The sequence below is a fragment of the Chelon labrosus genome, assembly GCF_963514085.1.
Source record: "Chelon labrosus genome assembly, chromosome: 24".
NCBI classification, from domain to species: Eukaryota; Metazoa; Chordata; class Actinopteri; order Mugiliformes; family Mugilidae; genus Chelon; species Chelon labrosus.
Window position 1 is genome coordinate 8,024,857 of NC_140357.1, and position 20,000 is coordinate 8,044,856.

Genomic DNA, 20,000 nt, shown 5'->3' on the forward strand with positions numbered 1-20,000 from the left:
CGTCTCTGCTCCACCCCCGCTGATGTTTGGCTAAATTTGCAGCTCGCTGTCTCTCTGGCACGATTGGGTTTTTGTGTAAACAGACACTTGAATTCACAGCTCAGGGCATCTTCACTCCTTTGTCTCTCTCTCTCTCTCAGCTATCGATCCACTTGCATCTCTGCTTGCCATTGACAGTGAAACATGAGATCCAAGGCCTCAATGTCAACAAAGACATGGGACAAGGACAGGGTTCCTGGAGGAGATTGCAAGTTTCCTCCTTTCCCGCATGCTTTCAGGCTCCCTACCTTTGCCTTTCAGACATTTAGCTGATCTTCCTCCTTGTGCAAAACAACTTAGTGGAGAAATCCCTTTCCTGTAAAATCTAATCTCGGTATATCCAGTGTATCCAATCACCATACAATTACCATGTTAATACTGAAAACTGTCTTGGATTTACAGCAGAGTCCCATGTCTCCGTTACGTTCTGGAAGGCCTGTGTACTCATTCAGCAACCAGATCAATACTAATAGAGTACACACACACACACACACATACACACAATCACTGCTAATAAGTTGTTGAGAGATGCTGTCCACTCCCATACAGCGTGCTCTTTGTACTCAGGGCTATTTCTGACACACAGCCTACTGTACGAGGCGTAGTAGTTTGTTACTGACAGAATACGTTATCTCAGGGAAATTATTTACATTTATTTTGTTTCTTGCCATTGTAATATTTCAAAAAAATGCATATAATCAAGTTAAATCCTGTTCAGGAATGATGGATTTCTCCACTGAGGGTGACAAGTGCTATTCACAAAATTAATTATCAAACATAGATGGAAAAATGGAAAAATGGAACAACAGTTCTGACTATCGGTATCAAAGGCGTCATTGTTTAGGTTTAACCTTGTACAGAAATGACTGTGCAAGGTCTGCGGTATATCTGACGTGTCAAAACTGAGTTAAAATGAAACCAATATCTAGTCCTACTTTCTTACTATTAAGTTTATCCTCTCCTACTGTTAAACTCAAATTGTAAATTATTCTGTTACTGTTTGCATCACTGCGGGACAATGAGTCGAAATAAAAAAAAGAAACCTGTTCGACATCAGATATTAACCTGTAATCAGACAAACCACATCTGTGTTGACACTTTTTCTTTGGCGTGGAGATCTGTAAAGACGGCGTCTCTCTCATCCACCGCCTACGCATCTTGTGGCTACCTGCCCGAGCCGGAGATTGACGTGGACCTGAGCCTCTGCAGGTCTTTTCTTTACACGCAAACAGGCGAGGACACGTTCTTCTCACTGCGACAGTTATTGCTTGTGTGCATGTTTTCTTCCGCATATGGTATCCATCGTAGCAAACCATGTATACAAGTGTAAATTTTCCGCTTCTGTGATATGTCGTGCTTTTGCATGTCTCTAGAGTGCCCTCCCATATGGGGGGGCGTCAGATCTTCTCAGCTGTAAACAAACTATAGATAGTTTTGCTATGTAACTCTGATTTTAGCCATTCCAGGTTCTGTTTTTCATCATGAGACAGAACGGTAAATTGAGATTATCCACTGTTACCAGCAGCTGCCTTAGAGATTTTCAGACTCTTGACGGAAAGTCTCATTCACCCTCTGATAAATTTAAACCTTAATTCAACCACAAGTCATCTCAGTATAATATGAAAGCAATACAGCTTTTGCTTAAACTCTAAATTAATTGCTTTACTGCTTGCAGTTACTAACTGAACATTTTTGGACCAAGCATTTGGAAAAATAATAGCCCATAAAGCCATTGAAGTGCACCCTGGAAATACTTTGCTCGCGTTAAAATGTATTTAATGCAGCTGAACAGCAGACACAATCATAAATAATGGATGCTGTGTAATCTGAAACTGCCCGACTGGAAAATGTGCTTTATTTAAAATGCAAAGTAGTTTCAGGCTTAGCGTAAGGTGTATTTAAACTGCTTCTTTAATTATTTGATGTTGAATTATGTGCACACGGGCCGGGCCTCACATTTCCTTTGGTATTTTCTTTGACCATTGACCAGCTATGACACATGCACATTTTTGAGGCTATTCCAGGGAAATACACTGTGCAGATTCCCACACACTATCTCCATCTTTCCTGCCACTTTCCCACAGGCAGCCTCGTCCCTCTTGAGGCTGCTGCTGATTGAGAAGGCATGGTCGGGATGGGAGGAACATCTGGGGGCTGCACCATTGGCTGCGACACGTGCACCCCGCTTTCTCAATTTCTGTCTCGCTCGCTCGCTCGCTCCTCGGTTTTGCAGATGGTTTGCTTCTTTGTGGAATTTTAGAAACATTGTGCAATTTCACGGTGTAATCTGGACACGGGAAGTAAGGATTTTCTCATTAGAGCTGCAGCGCAGGGTTTGAATGCGCTCTCTCACTTGATGTCTCCTTTCCATGTCCTTATTCTTTTCTGTACGCCGCACTTCTTTCTCCCTCTCGGCATCCTCTTCCCTTTATTGTATCCTCTTTCTCTTTACCAGCACCATTGTTGTGCTACTGTCCCAGTAGGAATATAATTTGCATGGACTCTTTTACCAAATATCAGCGACATCCCAAGGCATAGATTCACATTATCTCTTTTGTTTTCCATAGATGCGCCGACACTCACATGTGTATATAATATGCGCAAACATCCACAACACCCCCCAGCCTCATCTTGCAGATGATTCTTCTGCAGGCAAGAGTGGCAACATCCATATCAGAGGATAGAGCAGCAGACACATGCACGCTTTTAAGTTCGAGAGGAATAATAATAAAAAAAAAACGATAGATTTACACCGTGACTGACAAGTGTGTGACATGTTCACTCATCCATTCGCACCTAACAGCGAACTTAAACCAGATAGCGAGATTACTTTTGGTTCCGCATCGTGCTGCCTCTAAAGCTGCTTCTCGAGTGACAACACTGAATAATTTCAGCGTCACTGCAGAGTGTTTGGCCTAAGCTGAAACCGCATTTTCTCGCCGTACCATTTTTAGGAAATTCAAAGTAGTTGGTCTAATACGTGCGACTGTTTTACCCCTCTCGGATGGAAGTGAAACCCTGTCTACTCTCACTGCAGTTTAAAGCCCCTCGTCGAAATTAGAAGTTCTTTGGTGACAAAACACTCGAAGACGCGGCGAGTATCGCAGCTTAAACAAGCAGCTTTCCACCAATTGTTCACACCAGCAGCGGAACATTAGTCATAGCTCAGCAATGATGGGAGCTCATCAAGGCTCTCTGGCAGCCCTGTGTCACTGTGCACAATCCGCGTCTTCCTCTTGGATATTTTCGGAGGGAACAGTGGGCCGATCAGATTGCTTGAGCACAAAAGAGGGATTGATTACAGCCAGACTTTGCACTTTTTTTTGCATCAGAGGAGAGAATGAGAGAGAGAGAGAGAGAGGAAACTCATCGTGGGCCGGAGAACATGGGGAAGTTTGATTTTTTTTTTATTTTGCCTCAAGGACTTAACTGTGGAACACTTGTGTGGACCAGAGGCTGAGAGAGAGAGACATGTGTTTTGCCCAGCTCCAAACACGTGCCCCTCACACTGGGAAGCCCCTCTGGTGTATGTTACCCCGCTGTGGGCCTAGAGGCGGCATGCTGGCCGACAGAAACCCTTTCCAGTGCCTTTGAAAGTTTCATCTGGAATTCTCAACAGTTTTGGAGACAGGGCGCTGGGTATTTTGTTCGCCCAGTGGGGGCTTCAGCGTACGACCACTGTCACATTGTCACGCTCCGCTTCTCTAACAAGAGGAGATAAAAGCGACGAGAAGAAACTGGAAATTAGTTTAAAGTGCATTCAACCACATCCGTATCATGTTTCAAATCATCTCCGCTTACAATTGAATTACAACTAAAAAGCTGTAACAGACTAATTAATGGTAATTATAGCTGCGTATTAATTGGGGGAAGCACTTTGGGGAAGCATTAATTAATAGGTCTGGGTTTAGGAAATCTATTCTCCAAATCTCGGAAACCAGTGAAAACAGTTTTGTGAAGATCTCTTTCATAACTAAGCAAAATAGTAATGATTTAGGCAATCGTTCGCAACTCCCAGTGCTATTAAACATGTTTTCATCCATCATCCGAGAAAAATGATTACACACAAAAACCTTGGCTCTGGCTAGCAATGCTTGAACACATTAAAGAGAGGACCGCTAAATTCCCCGATCAACTTTAATCCAGAGCAACGGGTAACGACAGTTTATCTATCAAAAGCTGTTTTGGACAACAGTGCCTGCAGGTATGTTCTGAACTGTCAGCAAGGATTTGACATAACATGAGGTAACATTTATTTTTACACATTGTTATGACTCAGCTTGAGGACCAGAGTATAAAGTGGAGACATGGCAGAGTTGCAATGATATGGGTCATGAAAAAGAAAAAGAAAAAGTCAACGGGTGAGACATGAGACACCAAGGCCCTTTATTTCTGTCTTCTCAGGTGTGGCTGGTTAAGGTGGTTAAGCACAAGCCAAAGACACTTGAACAAGGCCAGCAGAGGTGCAGAGGGGTGCAACAAAGCAATTTTGGACAATTAATACCATCCTTTAAACTCTTTATTTTGTCAGCCACTTGTTCCTTCTATTCTATTCTATTCCATTCTTCCTTTTGGTACTATTGTCTCTCTGCGCTTTTATTCCAAACATTTATTTCACGCAGAAACTAAATTAAATTCATAATCCCCAGATAATGCCTTTTTCCACACTTCCTACTGAACGCATTAAAAAAGACCTCACATTCCCGTCCAATTAATCCAATTAAGAACACACAGCCGCCAGATCTGTTTCACAATTGGTTTGTGTATCAGTTTTTGTTGCTTTCGTGATCTCATTTCCTTCACTGGGTGTCACTGCCCTAAGGCTTCCTCCTTCACACTTTGACCAAAGCTCACAGCTTGTTAGAGGCTCAGCTTCGCGTTATCGGTTATGCAGGACGGCCCAGCGATGATAGAAAGTTCACACGGAGCCAAACCGAACTTGTCCTCGATAGATGATAGTCCCCGATCTCTCCACCTGCACAGCTGTCGGTGCCCTGTGGCTGCGACGTTCATCGCCCGGCACTGCCTCCTGTCTAATTGATGAGCCACCGCTGAGAAGTACACACAAACATCACACACAGAGTGCCTCTAAAATTAGTGTATCTGAGCCACTGGATCAGAGGACACGGTGACGGAGAAAGCTGCACTTTTCACCCTTTAATGTTTTATTTCGACTTTTCTCGCTCTCACCTCTGCGCAGTCACCATGGCGACACTTTACACGTCACTCACCTTTAGAAAATTGTACTGAGAAGAGAAGTAGTAGCCCTATTTCCACGCCCACAACCCAGACGCTTAAGTTGGATCCACTGACCAGACTGTGTCACTGACGATGGACCTGGAGGTTTTTATCTTAAGGACTATAATCGGCAATTATAGGGGGGCGAGGAAAGAAAGAGAGAGACGTACACAAGAAAGAGAATAATACAAACCAGATGTCCTCAATCCAATTCTGGAGTTGTCAAAAGTCACATTACCTCATGGACTTGGACAAACACACGCAGGGCCGGAAAAATAACCCTGCACGCATGTGTGTGTGTAAAATCACATTTTGTTCAGAGAAGAGCCTATTTAAGGGCGATCAGATGGCCAACACTGAGCGCTGGGAGCAGGCTAATGGTGACCTCAGTTCTGTGACAGGCGCTTGGACATCTTATGCAAGTCTAAGTGATCTCATCTGTTTTCTGCCTCTGGTTTTCTGCACATTTCTTATTTGCACTTATTTGCTCTCGCTCTGTTTCCTTTTACCTGGTTGGTGGTGGTGGTGCTGCTGCTTTTTTTTTCTCATCAGTCGCACATTGCCCTCTTTAATTGAAAGCATATTGCGTGCTGTTATTATAACACTAGGTTTAAACGATGCGTGCTGTTTGCTCTTCTTTGTCCCTTTCTTCTTGTGGTTTCTAGACTCAGGTGTGGTTTGACGGCAGACTTCTTCTTGGCTTCCTTTCGCTTCTGCGCGACGGTAACACCTCACGCCACTCAGTATCAGACAGCAAACAGCAAACACAAGACTGCCTGGTTAGGCTTATGTTAGATTTTCGTCGCCAGTAAAGGCTCCACTAATGCTTCTCGATGCTCTGCCAGGGGTTGTTACATTAACCATGTCTTTCCCAGCTTTAATTTTTAAGCAGCAAGAGATTTGTTGTAAAAATAAGAATGCTTTTCTTATTTTGCTTTGCATGTAGAGGTGAACAAGTAGGAAATGGCTCCTTTTGAAACGGCACCACTTCACTTGTCTTTGATTATGAAGCAAGTTATATTTAGCCCCTCCTTGGCAGCAGCTTCTTCTGCTTGATTAAAGCTGGAAGATTTGCCTGGTGGCGTTGGCGCTCGCTGGCTGACTGGCTGAATGACGGCCTGCCTCCTTGGCTGTTTGTATGGTCGGCTGGCGGACGGACTGGATGGACGGGATGACAGAAACTCATCCTGCTCCCGTCTATGTTTTACCAAAGAAGCAAATCGCGAGTGGAGTTCATGTCAGTTCTTTTTGTAAACAGAAGAACGGGGAACACAAAGAACAGGAAAAAAAAAAAAAACTAAGAACGACAAAAATAACTTGAAAGATGTCAAACAGTGCCAGAGGGGGTATGATAGTGAAAGCGCTAGAAAAGGAAACATCGCAACCGAGGGGTTCTTTTCCCATAATTTCTAAGCATGTTTATGAACGCTAGCCGGACCCCTGCCCACAGCTTTTCCACTCATTCTTCATGCTGAATCTGACAGGTGCAGACCTTATCTCTATGTTTACGCTGCTCGTAAGCGGGACAAACAAACAGAGCCGACACAACAACTTACACAATACAATAACTTTCCGCTGGCATGCGTCGCACGTCTCTCTCTTCTTCTGCCTCCCCTGCAACTCTCCAGTGGCCCCAGTTTGAAAGCCTCTCCTTAAGCGCCTGTTTTGCCAGAGCGGAAGGTGTGTTTACATTCTCACCACATTCAACACACTTCATCCAGGACCTTCACATACAGTGAATCGTCCTGTTTGCTGCTCATAAAAACAATAAGGGGTTTGTATTGTGTTCTTCCTGAGACGTGCAGACTCCATCGAGAATGGCTCATTGGCCTCCAGCCGCTTCTTGTTTTTTCCCCACATCGCATTTAACTCGCATTAATCGCTGGAAACGCTTTGCCTGCTGCTTAAAATAAGAGAAAAATAATGTTTTATGTGTTGCATTCCAACACCGGTGTTGTTAGTTGGCTTATCACAGCTCTGTGCTGGGAGCTGTTATTCAGAGTAGTTTTCCATTGTACCTCTAAACATGGCAGTCGAGTTTAGTTAAGAATCATTTACTTCCTTCATTTATACTTGGTAATGGAAACCAAACTGTTCACTCCCTTGTCATCTGCTCATTTGTCAGATAGATATCAAAGTAGTGGGAGTCTGTCCATCTTTCCGCTATTTAGTTTTTCCTTGTAAACAGATATAATGATACTCTGAGTGCCGAGATGGTTCATTTTGCATTGCACGCCTACATTTAAAGTGTTTGAGTGAGGATTGCCTCGCTATGAACTCCTGACCGTTTAATAACGTACACTCCTTTACAGTTAACTCTGCCCTTGACAAATATTTTATCTGTACTTCTGGATCAATTGACGACTGAGTAAACAGGAGACGTCTGCTAACCGTGTAGACACGACAGCGTTGAGATGCTTCATTTAAAATTGTACACTGACCTTGACGCGCAGTGCGTTGTGGACAGGATGGAGTATAGAATTATCGAGAACTTGACACCTCTTCGCTGTTAAAGCAACTCGGCCCTCGACAAATATTGAATCTATACTTACAAAGAAATCAAGTTACAAGAAAACACCACGCTGTTGCAACTGTTGTGCTGTGACTCAAATCTCAAAGTTCCCTTATCTTCTTTCCTACTTGGGAAGTTGTGTTGGCAGCTTTCTGTCTCGCCGTTGAGGTTTTTAGTTGCAGTATTCCATCATCTCCCTTTTATCTCTCACTCTCCCCCGATATAAACTACAGAGGGCAGAAGCTAGAGCGTGTCAGTGCGCTATGTCATTCACACGGATCCGGTGAGAGAGCAGCAACACAAACAGGAAAGAGAGAGAGAGAGAAGAGTTTACCAGTAGAATATCTGCTTATTGCTGCAATGTGTCAGTGCAGATAAACCCGCTGGTGAACACAAGGTGGGAGCTTCCTCTACGCCCTCAAACCACAATGACAGAAGCCTGACCCATCGCTCCTCCATAAACACATGCACTCTCCTCCTACGATACCAATAAACTCATTACATCAACCAGTTTTTTTTTTGTTGCCTCAATGCATTTATCTATTCACTTCATACTCAACTCTTTTGCATTATTTATATTCAGGCAGCAAAGGTCAGTGGTGATGACGTTAATGCCGATATCAAAAAAAAAAGATGATTATATAAAAGGGATGCGAGCCACGCATGTTAATCCTCGGGTGATATCGACAGTTCAGAGGAAAAAGGTTTTCAAATGCGTCTGTTTGCATCACTGCGGCTTCAACTGCTCTCAGCTCTTTGCGGTTTTTAGTTATCATGGAGTTCAGATTACGGTGCCAAAGGTGATCCTGCAGGCTGACAGTCATCCCAGACCACAGAGTAATGGGCAGTCTCCATCCATCAACACAAAGACGTCCAAGCATTATGCTACTGGCCTACGTGTAGGGCGGATACTTTACCAGAACTTACAGACACTTTTAGATTGTGTGACAGCCACAATTTTGCAAGATTAGATCATGTCATATTGCGTGAGTTGGGTATGGTGCTTCTTGTTTTTTTCACAAGCCGCTTATGTACAAGCTGCTTTGAGCTGTCATGGTACTAAAAAGCTCAGGTAATATGTGATAGATTTCCTTCAAGCATCTGTCTTCAGTCCAAACAAGATGTTTCCTCTGGTGATAATGTTGACCATCGACTAAATAGGTGATAAAGAAGAGCACTTAGCTTTTTAATGCTACTTGAAATTTGAATGAAATGCATAATAAAACAAGTAATAAAAGTATAAAAGACTCTCTTACTGTTTACAGTGCAATCAGTTTAGCTCGTCACTCAATAGTCTGCCTTCATCCATAAAGTCATGACCAGCAGTGACTCAGCACGCATCATTTTTCTTCAGCAGTGTGGCGTCAGCAGTTAAGTTGAAACAGCTCTGAACTGTGGCGGTTTGTATTCGTGCATTGTTATCCGTGAACTCTTTGTGCGTCGTTAGGATATGCGAGTCCAGCAACGGTGTACTCCATCACTAATAGATGACAACTAGTACAAAGAGGTAATCACAGACTGTAAATAGACTTCACGGCAAACAAAACCCAGGTTTTGTTTGCCGTATTTGTTTTGGAACTATGTATTGAATCTATTGTTCCTCCTTTCTAGAGGTGCAAGTGTTTACATACGCACTATCCACACATTTAATGTATGCCTACGGCCTGCACTGTCTTTTCTTCTTTTGGCAGTAGCAGTTCCTGTTCGTCCTTGCTGTGAATTGCTTCCTCAATCTGAACATCCAGTTTCTTTCTATCTGGAGCATCAGAAACCTTTTCTTGGACGCTTCCGAATTAATTTCCCCCCCCCCCATTCTTCCTGAGGTTACTGCGTCCGCTCTTCACTTCACAGGTTGATGTAAAAAGCGCCTCTACTGGTGCAACAGAGATATTTACCTGGCACTAATTATCTTAATCATCACCTTAAATTTGTTTGCTGGAAGAGCTTTGATCGAAGGAAGCTTTGATCAAAATGTAGTGGCTGCATAAACAACCCGCACATGTTTGTCTTGCTGTACTGGCGGTTGCATCCTTTTGTCTAGATCCTATCTGAAACATCAGCACTCAAAACTGCTGAGACTCAAGTAAAAGAAACACAGAAAGACATACAGACTGAAGTCCCCTCTTGTCTTTTCCACACACATTGTGTCCACTCTGAGCATGTTTCATCCTGTTAAAGGTACCGGCAGCGAAAGAATGTTGAAACCGACCGACTCGACCTTATTGATTTTCACTGCTTCTCTCTCTCTTTCTCTCTGTTTCTCCAGACCTCCTAAATGGAGCCCAGGAGAAGTGTGAGCTGCCCCCATTGGATGGCTTCCCTCACTGCGAGAGCAAACTCACGGTGAATCTCGCACACACACACACACACTCAGACACACAAAGACATTCCTCCCTCCATCTCTTTCACACAGTTTTATCGCTATAAATATCTGTTATATGTTGGTAGGCTGAGAAAGGAAAGGAGGAAATTCAAACAGAAAATGGCATTTCAACCACTGGCCGGCACATTTGGACTGATAAGTGAGTTTGCAGGAAGTGTAGCTCATGCAGATAGGTAACATGTTGTGTTGATGTGATATGCAGTAGTGCAGACTGTTGATTTTCATGATTTATTTCATGGTTAACTTGTCAGTAAACAGCTGCACATTTACATACAGCTGTCTAAGCTACCTTATATACAGTCCCATACAATCCTGAAGTTCACGTGCAGACTGCAGAACCAAATGTCAGGCAGGTTTCATTTCACTTTTTGGTTCAATGAAGTGCGACCAAACCCAGAATAAGGTGCAAGCTCGCACAACACACACACACACACACACACACACCATGCACGGATGTTTGCACAATTTCAGTTCGGTGTCCCGTTCTTTTTCTGTGTGTGTACGCACCGGTGTCCCCGAAGCTGATAGGGCCCTATCATGCACACCATCTGCTCAGCCGGTCCCAGTCCTCCACTGATACCGTCAGCGTTTCCAGCTGAGCACAAGGCAACGCCAAAGCTTTCCCTCCACACGTACACACACACACACACACACACACACACATTCTGCCTGGTTTTAGCTTTCAGCATCTCAGAAAAGCATCAAAATTCACTAAACTGGCGTTCCGCGGCGGTTTTATTATCTGCGCTCACTTTGTAGCATCTGAAAAATCAATTTTCTCAGTTTATAGACCTCTTTTGGTTGACGTTTAAACAAAATAACGCAGTCTCCATGCCTTCCCCTTCCAAACAGCTCTCATCCAAGCCCATCTGCCAAGTGTTCCCACTATGAAAAGCTTTGAATGGTTGATTTTATGTTTCCCAGTGTACCACTCCCTCAGGTTACTATAAGTCAGCACGCATGATGTACTCGAGCCTATGAACTAAGCAGGATAGCTGTCAGTCCACATCTTAGCTCAGCGTCTCCTCCCACATCCACATTAATGACAGCGGCAGACGTCTTCCTGCCAGGGATTAAGTCAGAGGAGAGGACAAACCAGGAACTGTCTTTTCATCTCAACCTATGCCTAGACTTGTCTTCTTCTATCCACATGTTCTTCAGGTTTAGCAAAGGGCGATATTTCCATATATTCAATCACGAAAGTGACCTCAGAGCAACCTCACTCTTTTTTCCTCTGTTGCCCTGCCATGCAGTTCAACTGCGCAACTTGCACATGTACTCAATTTTCAAACCTCAGACTTCCCTTTTAATTTCCAGGCTTTAAAGCTGCCACAGACTTGCTTCTGGTACTTCAGACTGAGCATCAAAACCTGCTCGCACACCAGAGTCACTGGTGTGCTGCCACATCAGCTTGACTTTTGTATTCCAGCAAAAAAGCTCCATTATTAGAATGAAAATGGTCGAGTGGAGTTGAAGTACAGCTGCTGTTGAAATACATCAGACTGCTATTAAGTCATAGCAGGCTCATATGTCTGCGTGGGCTGGTGTGTGGGCCGGAGATTCTCATCTTGCTTTCTCTTCCTCAGTGGATGAAGGAGATGTGGCGTTCAGACTCCTGCTACTCTAATTACGGAGTGGATGGCTCCACCTGCTCCTTCTTCATCTACCTCAGTGAGGTGAGTCTTGTGTAAATGTGTACAAAGTCAACATGGATTACAGAGGGCCTGGAAAATCTTAAACAATACCAAACATGACAGATACATTGACATTTCTTGCAATTTCCGGTGTTATTCCAGTTAAACAGACATTAAAAATAAGTAAGATACAGCAGGAAATATGAGTATGTCATTGCTGGAGTGCCCTGACAACATTCCCGTAACCTTAGAGTGATCACATAAGAATGAAGTGCTAAAAATAAAAGCAAAGCAGTGAGGCAAAGGGGATTTCATTTTTCATGAGAGCAAATTAGTGTGAGCTGAAGAGGGTGGGGTGGGAGAAAAGAGATGATTCAGAGGGAGGAGAGGGAGAGGAGAGGAGAGGAGAGGAGAGGCGGTGGAGGGTGAGGCACCTCTTCAAGGGATGAGTTTTCAGCCTGCAAGGAAATACGTGGAATGACTTTGCTGCCTCAGTCTCTACACATCTCAGGCAACGGGGGAAAATGTCGCCAGGCTGGTTTGGAGAAATCATTTATTATTGATGAGCACTAACATAAAGAAGCTCGTGTCCCTTCAAGGCGCACTTTTACACCTTCAGTTTTGTATGATTTATCTTTTCCCAGGCATGGCAAGATATTCATTTCTATTGACGAAATTCATTTTTGTCATAAATTCTAATAAAAGTCTGACTTAAAAAGGTTATTGAGCTGGAGGAAATTGATTCAAAATGATTCCCCGAATCTAAGCAGAATTTTAATCTGCTGCATGTTTTGCTTTTGCACATTTTCCCACCAGCTTCTGAAAGCAAACGTTGCTCTAATTAAATGCTGATTTCCAGTAGACTGCAATCAGAAATCCTCCATAGATTATCGAGATTGATTACTGTTCTGTTTTATCTGGATATGAAAAATGCCTGAATTACAAACTCAGTTCTCTCTACGTTTTCACCCAGACAACCAGTCCTCTGTAGTCATGTTTTCTTCGAGTCCCTGTCATGTGAAGAAAATAATATAACACCAAATGAGGGTAGCCGTGTTTCTTCTGTCATCTGGAAATGATCTGGTTCTGCAAGGTCCTAAAAGGAGTAGACCGCTGTGCTGTGTAAAGTCCGTAAGAAGTCTATAAAAACTCGGCAAGTAGCAGCAGGATAAACCCATGTGCTGCACCTGGAAAAACGGCGTGATGTGAATAGGGAAAATGCGTGTCGGAGGTTATGAGGCTAGCTCCAGACCCACAACTAAAAAAACAGCAAACCTTATCTATCCCAGTATGACAAGAAAGGTCACCAGTGGCAGGAAATTACAGAAGAGGTAGCATTTCTTATCTGAAAAGACATGGTACTCGTTTATATAGTCAGAAGGCTTGTCTGTGTAGAGATGTTGCGCGGGTGATAATGCACATTGACACACAGAAATTGGTTAAAGCTGCTCTTAACACTGCAAATCTTTGAGGATTTATTTTGGCCTTGTTACCCGGCCGTACTTTGGCAAATAGTTTTCACTTCTACTGGAAAAAAATATCCACCTTCAGTTGTTTAATCAGCTGCTGATTCAAGTGAGAATCCAGCTATTTTTGTGGCGAGCCTTTTCCTTGTTTTTTTTTTTTTTAACAAAGTGAGATTCCAGCCATGACTTCAGCCCTTGGAAGGTCAGCAGTCTGTTATGAATATTGTATATGAGCTGAAAGCATTGCAATCAACGAGGAAGGAACGCAGAAAGCCTGGCCTGTGTGGAAATAGCAGCGAGATGGACAACGGTAAAATCCATTAGGGAGAGAGAGAAACCTTTTCTTTCCTTGCTCTCTGTTCGTGGAAACAAACAGAAGTTTTTTCTATAAAGAAAAGCGAGAATTCAAAACACATGTATCTGCGTTCCCTCTTCTGTCGATCCCGCCAATCTAATGGCCCTCAGCGTCTTCTTTCTCTCCTGGTCATGTGATCTCGCCGCTGCCATGGCAACGTGCGTGTATTTTTCCCCATCTTGAAACAGCTGCTGCAGCGGCCTCTCGATCCATCTTAGTTCGACCACAGAGAACAGACACGCAGACGCTCAAGCTCAGAAACGCGCCCCCCCCTCCCCGTGCCATGTATAATTCATACACGCCGACCGCGGCATTAACCTTGCAAAGGGGCAAACCGCAGAGGGCAGCGCATCGTGATGGATGTCGGCGGCGGAAGGTCAGGGCTCAACTAGCATGGGGTTTGTGTTGCGGTTTGACGGGGGGGAATGAAACGCACCCGCCTCGCGTCTTGTAGCTTTTGCTCGCTTTCTGCTTAGAAAGCACAAGCGTGTGCATCTCTACCCCGTATCTCTCAAACTGCAAACATGCTGCATAAAAGGAGAAGTAAACGCTGAAGCAGAAGTAGCTACTGATTGAGAGACAGGAACCTGATTTGTTACCATCATGTTTATAGGGACTGCATAGTGTAAATATTATCAGGTCAGCATCAAACATATGATGCACCTTATGCCTCGTATTGACATTTATAACTTCTTTAGGGCAATATATGACATTGTTTTATTATCTTCTAAGAGGTCAAAGGAAGGCATCTGCCAGTAATGCTTGTATTGGTAAGTAAAAAGCAAATATTGCCTCATATAGCCTCCCTCCTATGGGATGAACACAAATGTTTTATCTTTAACCTTATTCAACTTCACCAACACTTTAACAGTATGATCACACATGCCGGAAGAGCTGATATCTAGCAGCAAGAAACAACAGCTGGGTCCTGTGTGGTAACCTGCCGATGAAATTTACGTTCAAGCTTTGTGTTTGCGTCTGTACCGCCATACGTCTTTGTCTGTCGAGTGCTGATAAAAGATAAAATGCTGCGAACTAAACAGGTGTTTCCTGCTCGTCTGATAGGTGGAGAACTGGTGTCCTCGTCTGCCCTGGAGGACGAGGGCCCTGACTGAAGAAACGGACAGGAGGGGGCAGGTGAGAAACACCAGCAAACGGCTCCTGTTCACCAAAACTATAAAACACAACGGGCACTTGAACTACTCCAGGTGTTTGTTCAAGACAAGCGCTTCGAGGGCTCTCACATCACAAGACGTTGCTTGTATCAAGATCGCTAATGGTTACCTCACATAACCGCACTGTTAGTTAGAAAAAAAACACTTATCGCGGTTTCTCAAGAACATGTTTGTTTGATAGAAACCAACCAAGTATTTAGCTGTCGTTTTACAAGTCCTAGTTGTGGTCCAAGTGGCTTGAATGTGTTCATTTCAGAGGCTTCTGTGTGTGTGTGTTTGTGTGTGTGTGTGAGACAGCTTCAGACTTTGTGACAGCGAGGTTTTCCATTAGCATGAATTTTTAAACAGAATCTTTCTCGACGTTAAGTCCCGCTGCGCCGTCCTGTGAAACGTGGAGACCACAGACGAAAACGACACTATCAAAGCCATTTAATGGGCTCTTGAGAAACGCTAATACATGTTTAGTTTTTAATACATGCTTGGTTAAAGTGACTACGTGGATCAGAATGGGTGTGTGAAGTATGAAAGGTAATTTCCAGCGGTATTTTAAAACAAGGCTGGAAACGAACAAGCGCAGTGTCGACATGCCTCGACAGCATAGACGCTGTTCTCATAGAGCAAAACCGGAGTGACGGGACCTTGGGACAAATCTGGAATAATGATCTTCTATCCCTGCCAATGCGGCAGCTCTCTCAAATCCCACTTAGAGCGCCTCTCTGGGCTGGCAGGCGTGTGCACAGTCCACAGTATCGGTGCTTCTCGAAAACACACCCTCTGCTGCGGGTGAATCAATATTAAGCACTCTTCATCCCCCCTCTCTCTCTGGATGCATCAACTGCACTGAGCCCTCGGTGGTGGGGAGATGCCATTTGACAGGCTTTGGAGTTTTTAATTCAGGCTCGGATTTTAATAGGTTCAGTCTGCGGAAGTGATTTCCTGTCGCGATGAGGGATGCTAATGCCCCGCTACAGTCTTGTTTCAGCCACCTTAGCAGCTGGTAATCGCACTGTGGTTTCTCCTTTACTCTCTCCATCTTTCTCTTGCTGGCTATGCCTCATTCAAGGCTTCTCTTTTTTTTTTTTAAGTCCTTGAATTTCAATGTGTGAAATAAACAAATGGAGTAATTTACATTTTCACCTCCTTATGCTTTGTGGCGTATTCAGATTCAGAGGCAGGGTAATCTTGAGGTTTGACCAATTCTTTTATCAGCGTAGCCTGCAGTCGCCTCAGTTTCATTTCCATATTTTGTGCATTTTGTGCTTCCGTTTAGTCGTCACTCTTACAACACGTGAAGGGATTAGTACGGCATGTAGTCAGATGTTTAACAGCGGGATTTGTTTTGCAACGCACCGCATTTATAAAATATTTAGATGTCTTGAAATGCCGCCTAAAATCTTCACTTTGGCTCTCTGAAAAGCAACAGCACCCTGCCAGCTATCAGTGCTTCTCCTTTCTGTAGGTTTCCTTTCTTGCAGTCAATGCTCACGTTTGGCATGAAGGAAGGATATGAGCACCTACAACAGTGCTCGCAACACTGGCACACGTTTTCTTGTAGGGGCCTAGATTAGAAATATATTGTAATTTATAGGAAAATACGTAGATCCTGGATGCGCTGTGTCTGAATCTGTGTAACCCGTTTCGTGCAGGCAGAGATCCGGACCAGTTTCGAGGAGCTTTACCGGGTGATGTCTCAGCGCGAGGAGTTTCGCTGGATGATGCTGAGGATCAAGCGCATGGCCGAGCCGTGGGTCAGCGCCATCCGCTCACTGGCCGCCAAGCAGAACCTGGCAACCAAGCGGCGGAGGAAGAAGGTGGGCATGACGTTTAGTGTGTAGTTCGCTGGAGAAATTAGGGTATGGAGCGAGAATGGGTCTCCGTTAGGGTAAATGATGTTTTACAACATTGGATTTGGGTTGAGAATCAAGCATCTGTTATCATGAGTTGTTGCTCATATTTGTGCAAACTACACAGCTGTTTTCTCCCAAGATCCTTTGTTCGTGCCGCCTGAAACAGGAAACGTGTCACTTCCTCTACGCTACAACATTTTGTCATGAAAGGCCTTGTTCAGTAAATTAGATGAAGCTTCTGTGGAGCAGATGTCCTGCTGGTGTACTTATTATTATTATTAGTTGGTTGCAGGATAATATATGAAAATGTAAAGTTATTACTTTAAGCAGCCAGCAGACTCAAGAGACTCGTGGAAACAGTTTAAGCGGATATAATGAGTGAAACTCCAGATTTAGTGAACTCATAGAGGAGAAGGCTGCTGAATTAGTAAGAATGCTAATATTCATCTCCATAAAAATGAGTAGAATGCAACCTTTTTGAGAACTTAATGAAATCAGCCACCCATACATGCACCCGCACACACACACTTGTTAAATTCCTCACACTTGTAGACAGCCCCATCTTTGCTCGGGGAAGAAATGTTGGTGGAAAAGGTCTGACATGGATATTCCATCGTGTCCCAATCTGGTAGCTGCTCCCAGCACTGAATAATGTACTCCCCACTTTCTACTGGCCTTGTGAATAATTCACTCTCCCATGATACCTTGGTGCTGATGCAGAGCAGCATCCCCTGAAGCAAAGCCCAGAGTACAAGAAGCAAGAACTCATCATCTATCCTTCCTTAGTTTATTTTTTGTTTTGTTTGTTTGTTTCTCAGTTGAGTCCGTCCAGTCTATGATTAAACAAAGAGCATTTTCTCTTGATACTTTCAAAGCCAGTTCTTCATTTCAGACGCTAATCTCTTTTGGATATTAAGCCGCACATATTAATCCTGGAGTAGCGTGCCCTGGGACTGGGGCTGGCTGTCAACAATGAAAAATGTGTCGGTCACTTCAAACAAAGCTGGCTATTACTTTCTACCCCTGCTGTGGAACACTGTGTTCCCCTCAGCAACTGAAAACCATCCTCTGTGTGTGTGTGTGTGTGTGTGTGTTGTTCATATTCTGTTTGAGTTGTGTGTTTTTATGTTCCCAGGATGACAGGATGCATTCCGTTACCCTTTTTTATATATATATTTTAGCTCTGTCCTGCTTTATATTCGTAAATATATCTAATTATATTCGACGCAATCACGCGTCCGGCTGTAAACGAAATGGCGTGAGGTGTCACTCATTCTCAAGTCTTTTCCCCTCCGTCAGATCCTGGTTCACTTGGGCCTGCTGACCAAGGAGTCGGGCTTCAAGATAGCGGAAAACGCCTTCAGCGGTGGCCCACTGGGCGAGCTGGTGCAGTGGAGTGATCTCATAACCACGCTGTACCTGCTGGGACACGACGTTCGCATCTCCGCCTCCCTGGCTGAGCTTAAAGAGTCAGTATACCCTGAGTTTTTCCACACCAAATTGTCTAATTAGCGGCAATCCCAAAGATCCATCGCCTAATGGCTCACAAAATTATATGAACCTCCTTGTTTTGAAACTAAAACAAAGGCGGTTTCCTGTATAAAGTAGGCCAAGCTACGTCACAATGGTTATACCCATTGGATCTGTGAGAAGTCAGGGATACAGTTATCACGTATTACCACATGTGCTTCCAAAGAGGCCTAAACTGAGCTTCGAGGTTGCTGCTTTTGGGTGCATTAGTATTATGTTACTTCTTCAATGCAGAGTCTACTAATCCTGCTACAACCACCAAAATAGTACAGGAAAAACAAATACTGTAAACGTTTATCTTGTCCTCGGTGCACCAGATGCCCGTTTTGCATGCTTTTTGCATTGCCTTCGACCTCTTTAATCTTTAACCCTTTGCGAAGGAGGCCGCCACTTTACCACCACGTCTTTATTTAGATAAACCAACATGCTTGTAAAAAAAGACTAGAACATTTTCTAAAACTCTCACGCTGACTCTCCTCGTCTCTTGGGTCAGTTCTGTTAGACACAGATAGAGTTTGCTGTGCTTCTGAAGTCTTTGCCTTCAGACAGTGCTGTTTATCGTTGCGGTCTGCATGTTGTATCCTCACTGCATCAGTGATGACTTTTCTCAAATGTGGAGTAAGGCAGAGAGTTGCTTTCAATTCTGACTTTGGCTTTAACCACTGGATGTCTAGAGGGCATTTTAAGTGAATGAAATTAAATGCAGTAAGCAGTTTTTTTAATTCAAATCTTTTTCTCCACAGGATCATGCGCAAGGTTATGGGGAACAAATCCAGCTGCCCCACACAGGGGGATAAGGTGGTGGAGCTCATATACATCGACATTGTGGGCCTCACTCAGTTTAAGAAGACGCTGGGGCCTTCCTGGGTCCACTACCAGTAAGTGCATTTATATTTTACAAGTCAAAGATGGTATTTGATGACGCACTGCTGCAGACACGACTACAAGCGCTGCTGGCACATGTAGACGTGACACAGTGCTGTCATTTTTATTAAATTGTTTGTTGTTTTAACCCACACACAGTTTGCTGTTGCAACAATCTGCCTTAACCGGTTAAATACTGAACAAGGTCACGTTCTTTTCAGTTTCTTCATCACAATGCCTGCCAGTCAGGGAGTTCTATAATTTGCACAAGTCATTACCCAAATGCTGTATCTGTCAGCTGTGGTTGAGCATCTCCTCTCACACATGGGTGCAGGGCGCTGGGTTGAGATTTGTCTGGCCGTTGTCGGGACAATGAGTCTATTTTCTGCTCATACGTTGCCGCAATTTCCCAAAAGACTCAAGAAGATTCTGTTGTTCACGCTGCTGTCACCGGCCGAGTCTATTCTCTGTCCGAGTGCTCCGCTGAGGACTGTAGATTAGGCCTTCCTGGTTTGCTTTTGAAAAAGCTCTCATCAGCTCCGACTGACAGGAAGAGAGAAGGAACAAAGAGTCTGGAGGCACTAATGGCCCTGACGGTTCCTCCTGCTTGTCACCAGGTTTTGTTTGTCCGCTACATAACACCTTCAACTGCATCCTACCTTTGTGCCCAGAGGAAATTGATTCAGCCTCAGGCTCAGTGTAAGGTCCAGATGCTGTTTTCTTCATTATTTCTCCTTCCATTATTGAACAAACTATGTCAGAGCACTTCAACTCACTGTGTAAGCACTTTGTGAAAGACAGTCTGGACCGCAGGTTGGAGACACTTTTCTCTGTCTTCAGTTTCTCTGCGTCACTTTTCAGCCGAAGTGTCTTTTACTTTACTGTCTCCTGTTAGAAGTGAATTACATTCGTTTGTGGCATGAGAAAATAAATTTGTCATACCGCCTACGCTGTGGG

At 43.9% G+C, this 20,000-nt stretch overlaps 1 protein-coding gene across 3 annotated transcripts in view; it reads left to right on the forward strand.

Moving 5' to 3' along the window:
• The window catches only part of mgat5 (alpha-1,6-mannosylglycoprotein 6-beta-N-acetylglucosaminyltransferase), a 70,274-nt gene that overhangs the window by 19,113 nt on the left and 31,161 nt on the right, over positions 1–20,000 (forward strand). For all 3 annotated transcript variants that reach the window (XM_084574331.1, XM_084574333.1, XM_084574332.1), the window contains 6 exons: positions 10,056–10,132; positions 11,759–11,848; positions 14,693–14,764; positions 16,449–16,613; positions 17,949–18,118; positions 18,923–19,057. In XM_084574331.1, coding sequence (XP_084430457.1) covers positions 10,056–10,132; positions 11,759–11,848; positions 14,693–14,764; positions 16,449–16,613; positions 17,949–18,118; positions 18,923–19,057 — 709 coding nt within the window. The remainder of the gene's footprint in view (positions 1–10,055; positions 10,133–11,758; positions 11,849–14,692; positions 14,765–16,448; positions 16,614–17,948; positions 18,119–18,922; positions 19,058–20,000) is intronic.